The sequence below is a fragment of the Aphanomyces astaci genome (assembly GCF_000520075.1).
Source record: "Aphanomyces astaci strain APO3 unplaced genomic scaffold supercont1.1, whole genome shotgun sequence".
Taxonomy (NCBI): Eukaryota; Oomycota; class Saprolegniomycetes; order Saprolegniales; family Verrucalvaceae; genus Aphanomyces; species Aphanomyces astaci.
The window spans coordinates 2,595,305-2,601,667 of NW_009798264.1; the positions used below are offsets into that span (position 1 = coordinate 2,595,305).

Genomic DNA, 6,363 nt, shown 5'->3' on the forward strand with positions numbered 1-6,363 from the left:
CGGAACGATTAGGAGCTAGCTTAGGCCAGGGCCGGGAACCAGGCCCGTTCGCCCGCGCAGCGACTCAGTATCACAGCAATGATCTATCTAATCCTTGGGAGCACCGGAGGCCGGGAGCGAAGCGAACCAGGCCGAGGAGCCCCCCTTATTTACCGGTTAATTAACCGGATGTTTCGTAAGTCCTTGGTGTTTTCGATTAATCAAATTACATGTAGCACCCCCAGTGAGTACATAATCTCTGGGTGTGAATTACCAACAAGTTGAGGTATGTGATCTCAATTATCCAGTTCTATCGGGTCGTCTTCAAACATCTCGACATCACTCCGGGTTAACTGTAAGAGGTGAGTGAGGTGGTCTGAGCATATACAAAGTTCCTTATATAACAACAGTGAAACCTTTTTACAGTTAATGAGGGAATTGTACTTAAGTCTTTGTCGACCAAGTGGCCAAACTCGAGATTTTGCTCCCTCCTAATTGCCCTCCCTCCTTGAACTTTTTTATCTTGGTTTCATTATACATATCCGTATAATTCAAACTATGTGATATCCAACGTAGTGTTCTTATTGGCTGTCAGGCTTCGTCGTGTATTTTTGATCTCCTGGTAGCCAATGATATTATATAAAAATACAATTCGTCGTCGTCGAGCTCCATACACATACCGGTTGGGACTTATGACCTGGCCTTATACGGATAATGTACGGATAAATGAGAGTCTAATTAGCGTTCATTTACTTCGATTCCACTCAAGTCACGGCAAAATAGTTAGGGTCAGATTTGGCCCTATCATGCATAGCCATATCTTGTTGGAAGTACCTGTAAATGCGTCAATTCCTATCATTGCCGCACACATCATAGAAGCCATACACCTGCAGCAGCGCATATACCTGCAGCAGAGCGTGGAAGGCGCTGGACGACGGTGGTCGCGGTGCAGTCGTCTGGCGCGAGCGACTGGTCGTCCATCGCGCTGTTGCCACCCGGTTGGTCCGCCAGCAGTATCACGAAAGGTGGGCGACCACCTGAGCCTGTTGATGAACAAAGTGGCGTGGACGGAAGAGGAGGACGACTTGATCTCAAGATGAGGGGTCGCGTCGGAAACCAGCGGACCGACATCGCGAGGTTGTTGACCGGGCTCACGGGCAACGTTATGAAGGCCGGCGCTCATTTCCCCCGAGCTAACAATCGTCGGCGGCGCCTTGTTGCCTGGAGGGCTCCCACCCGAAGCTCCCGAACTGCCGCAAAGCGAACCACGATGGTCCGTTTCATGTCCCTAGCCACCACCACGTCGGCAATACTCACCTTCGTGACCTCCATCATCGCGACCGCTCTGTCCGCCTGCAGACCGGTCACCTCCACGGCCCATCGCAATGTCAGGAATTGACAGCGTGTAAATGGGAATTTTTATAAAGGTTGCATGCTGTATTGTATTTGACTATGTTGAGTAGTACTTTGTATATTATTTTTGATTATATTACTCTTCCGGATAGAATAAGTAAAGTCCTATTTTGGGGCTGACAGTGAGCTTATGTTTGGACTTATTGAGACCCCAATAAAACTAACGGGTGGGAGTATAAGTCCAAATCTGGTCCTATCTAAGGGTTACAGTATCCGTATAAATCAGACCTTTAAGTCTGACGAGTGGAGATGCTCTAATGTGATTCGTCTTGTATACTCCTCCTAGATACCGAATGAGGGCACATGTATTCAAGAAGAGTGTATTGAATACATGTGAATGACACCCCCTAACTGTGGATGTGCCTGCAACACGACACAATCTGCAGTTATGGACTATTCTCTCACTATAAATTTAGATGTGACTATAACACAACGCTTTGCCATCAGTAAAATGCTATCTCCTCACTGTGGACGTGGCAACAACACCGCAATATGCTATCCCCTCACAGTAAATTTGACATCCCCCACTGTGGATATGCCTACAACACTATATCTACTGTATGTACTCGGAGTACCCCCTTGACCGCTCGGCTTAATACCAAGTATATGTCAAGACGAAGCTCAAATGATATCATGGCGAACTTTTGAAATGGGTGCGGGTGTATTTTTATTGAAAAAGTCAGCCAATCAAATCGAATGAGTTCAGTAATATCCTCACAACCCGCTTTCCCGTGGAGTGAGGATATTTTGGCTTGACTTGATTAAAGTAACGCCACTCTGTATCCGGACGGGCTGAGTGAGGAGTATCCTCACTATTGTCGACAAAGACTTAACCTTATGATTTGCCACCCTTCTTGTTTGTGATTATTCGCTACACGACTGTCTTAACATGAAATTAATTACCCTGTGACGTTCAAGGAATCGATCTTCCCTTCAGCGGAATTGGAGGCACAACAAACAATTCATTTTCAATTTAACGGGCTACCATGGCAAGCCGCAACAAGGAGGCAGCCGACTTGGAGGAGCGCGTGTCGTACATCCAATCGAACACGGCCAAAGATGATAATGGGTACGTCGAAGCGAAATCACCCAAGGGCCTGGAAGAGGGGGCGCTGGCTGAAGGGGGTGCGATAAACTTGTTCTCCCGCGAAGCGATTGCCCTGTTCATACAGTACGGCGCCATCGGGATCATCTACAACTTAATCCCCGCGCTCCGTTATCCCATCTTCAACAACTACCTCAACTTGGAGGGTTACCAAACGTCGTCGTACTCGGTGTTGATACACATCGGGTGGTCGTTCAAGGTCTTTTTTGGCGTGTTGTCGGATTGTGTCCCCATCTATGGCTACCGTCGTAAGTCGTGGATTTTGATCGGGTGGACCATCACAATGATCTGTCTGAGTGTGATGGCGTTTTCGCCGTTCGGCGAACCATTTTGCAACCGCGAAAAGACCAAGCATTGTGGTACGCCGTTGGAAGAGGTGCCAGAACCCGAGCTGCAGTACTTCAACTTATCCGCCCCCGACAACGGCACGCTGTACATCCTTCTGTCCATGTTTATAGCGTTTGGGTACGTCTTGGCAGCGAGTGCGTCGGACGCGATGGTGGTCGAGTACGCCCAGCGAGAACCCATTGCCCTCCGCGGCCGCATCCAGACCGCTATCTACACCGTGCGCACGCTCACTGGCATCCTCGCTTACTTGGTGAGTGCGTTCGGGCTGAACGGCACCAACTACGGCGGGTCATTTTCGTTTGCGTTGTCGCCGAATGCTCCGTACGGCATTGCCTTGGCGCCGTGTCTTCTGGTGGTGCTCTCCACATTATTTGTTCTCGTGGAGAAGAAGTCTGAGTCTGTGTCCTTCCCCCTATGGTGGGGCAAGTTTTGGGAATCTCTCCAGAGTCGCGTGATGTGGCAAGTTTGTTTGTTCCGATTCCTCAGCAACGTGTTCAATGGCGTCAAAACCACTGCGACATTACCCATTCAGATGCACTGGGCGGGGGTCGAACCTCTCAACGATGCGCTCTCTGACATCTTTGGCAATATGGTGTATGCTTCTGTTTTGGTGATTGTGGCCAAATGGGGGCTTCACTGGAATTGGCGCTGGACCATCGCAGCTGGTACCCTCGGGATGGTACTCGTCGATGGCTTTGTCGTATTCTTCACCATCTGGGACGTCGTGCGTAACCAGTGGTTCTTCAATGGAGTGGGGCTGGCCGAGGAATTTCCCCGTGGCCTCCGCTTTATCGTGGCCACGTATGTGGCCGTGGAAATCGCCGATAAGGGCAACGAAGGCGCCACGTACGGCCTGATCTCCACTGTGAGCAATCTCTCGGGGCCCTTTGCCAGCATATTTTATAAGTACGTCAACTCGTACTTCAAAGTACGTCAGAATGACGTCAAGTCCGACACGCTCGAGGTGCGGTTGGACGTCACGTACGTCTACTTTATTTCGTATGGGTCCAAGATCGCGTCGTTGTTTTGGCTGTTCTTGCTGCCTCCCCAAAAGGCAGAAGTGAAGTTCCTGAAGGAGCGCGGTGGCAAGAGCAAATTGGCGGGGTTCATTCTCGTGTCCTTGTTTTTCTTCTGCATGGCGTTCACCGTGTCCAGCAACATCATGTCCATCTTCCCTTCCACCAAGTGCTACCGTATCGCAGGGGGCAACGGAGTGTTGGACCCCAACACGGGCAAGTGCCCCCTTAAGTAGAAAATGATGTCTTGCATTTCGAAGTAGCGTATATATAATGTACTACGTAGTATGTCCGCAAAGTGATCATATTCACCCATATGGATAGATATATCTACCCATTTGGATAGATATAGTCAATATTCCGACGCTAGATATATCTATCCATATGGATAGATATAGTCAATATTCCGACGCTACTTGATCTTAGTATCATCAATATTGACTATATCTCAATATTGATGATACTAAGATCAAGTAGCGTCGGAAATTGACTATATCTATCCATATGGATAGATATATATGGATAGATATAGTCAATATTCCGACGCTACTTGATCTTAGTATCATCATATTTATCCAATCAAGAGGCGTCATTCAGAATCCTACCAAATATTACCCTATCAGAGATTTCTCATCAGTCTTTTTGGCCAATCATATCGTAGTGATCCAGCGACCCTTCGATTCCGACCGGTTCCGACATAATCTGTCGGAACGGATTTGAAAATACGAATATCTCGATACTGAAAGCAAGTCTGACCATATTTTGTGACATATTCACCGAAATTCCGACAGCAGAGTGTAGGTACCGGTATTAATACAATGCTTACTAACTTATTAATAGTACGCATGTTACCGGCAAGGACACGTGTGTCGAACTGCAGTACCTGCATGTCAGTTTGCTGTAGGGGTTTCGGGGTTGCTGGTTCGGCTAGGCGTACTGTAAATCATTTGCTTTCTGGTTGCTATGTGGTGTTAGTCGGGGTACTGGTATGTGGAGAAGCCAACTCCTCTTCATCGGTCAGTACTACATGAGTGTAGGACTAGCTTGGACAAGGGTACTACAGGTAGTCAAAGCGTTCAAGTAGAATTGCATGCATGGTGCTAGCTAGGTAGAGTACTTGCTACAGTATGTGATGGCGGTGATCAGATTTAATGACTGGCAGGCGACTCGACAACTCCACGTTACATACAAATGAATTGATCACTAAACGCTTGTTGTGCCATGTTTTGACCACGGTTAGTGCTGGATTAAGGGTTTACTACGTATGTAGCACTATTGGTGACAGTGTCCGTGACTGTGGATTCCATTTATCGCCGCCTTATCGTGAAGTTATTCGTCTAGCGCCAGCATAGTTGAGGGGAACAGTGTGCAGTAGGGATGCATACAGTGTACCACTACAGTAAACCAGGTTTTCTACTTCTCCCGACATGTGAATATGCACACAAAGCACACAATCTCTTTGTTTGCCGAGCCAAGAGATTGTGTAATAAATCATAATCAAGTTGATACAGTATAAAACTGTATTTTTTTGGTTGGGGACCGGCCAGGTTCGAGTGAGATGTTGGCGCAGCCGGCGAAATACAAAGAACACCAGTTAATGGGCGCGGGCCGGCAGGCAGAGGAAGCACAAAGCCACAGGGCGGTACACAGCGGCGGACAGAAGCGGTGGCAGAAGCAGCGCTGGCTACAGACATATGAGCTGGTGGTAGACAGCGGCAGACTACGGCGGAGGCAAACAAAAGGGGTGGTGGCGGCAGACAGAAGCGGTGGCGGCGACAGAAGTGGTGGCGGCGTCGTCTGCAGACAGATGCGGTGGCGGAAGATAGTGGCGCTGAAGACACATGGGGGGGTGGCAGCAGCGGTGGCTTCCGACAGAGGCCGGCAGAAGTGGCGGCGCTGGCAGTCAGCGGCAGACAGAAGCGGCGGCGGCAGCAGGGAAAAACGCACACAGCGACGGGGGCCCTTCGCGATTGCGCATTGTACAGTACCTGGCTGCAAATTGCAAAATAAGGAGTGTTTTCAATTGACCAATCATATTGACTATACGGATAACTAACCGGTCGTCGGAACGCTGCATACAAAATTCAAGTAATTCCAATTTCTTGGATTCTGCTAGAAAACATTCAATACCAAGATGAATAAAGTTCTGGAGGATGACGAAGCCGAGAGGAAATATCTGGGTTGAATGCATACAAATATTAAGATAATATTTATCTACAAGGAATAAATTGGAGCAGTGTTGTCGGCGTTCATCAAGCCAATCTCTCCCGCTGGATGAATAGTGTCCTCAATGGCCATATTCTCAGCCAAGTCTGTGAGCTCACTGTCCTCCAATGCGTCATCAACCTCAACACACTCCTCAATATCGCCCTGGATGAGCTGGCACTTACGAAACCCGTTGAGGATCACAGCTCCAGGAAGGTCTTTCCACACCATAGTGATCCATGACACCATTGTAGGTCTCGATGGGCCGCGCAGCTTCAAGTTCTCCTTCAAGGCCTT

At 48.6% G+C, this 6,363-nt stretch overlaps 2 protein-coding genes across 2 annotated transcripts in view; one reads left to right on the plus strand and one right to left on the minus strand.

Moving 5' to 3' along the window:
• Positions 1-2,378: 2,378 nt before the first annotated feature.
• On the plus strand, positions 2,379-4,097 carry H257_00916 (hypothetical protein; the record flags this gene model as incomplete). Its single annotated transcript, XM_009823850.1, has 1 exon — positions 2,379-4,097. One exon carries the CDS (start codon positions 2,379-2,381, stop codon positions 4,095-4,097), a length of 1,719 nt encoding a protein of 572 aa, XP_009822152.1.
• A 1,358-nt stretch (positions 4,098-5,455) lies between these two features.
• H257_00917 (hypothetical protein) overlaps positions 5,456-6,363 on the minus strand; it is a gene marked incomplete at both ends in the record, with an annotated part of 6,186 nt that continues 5,278 nt past the window's right edge. The window contains 3 exons of the mRNA XM_009823851.1: positions 5,456-5,545; positions 5,599-5,823; positions 6,208-6,360. Of these exons, the coding sequence (XP_009822153.1) occupies positions 5,456-5,545; positions 5,599-5,823; positions 6,208-6,360 (468 nt within the window). The remainder of the gene's footprint in view (positions 5,546-5,598; positions 5,824-6,207; positions 6,361-6,363) is intronic.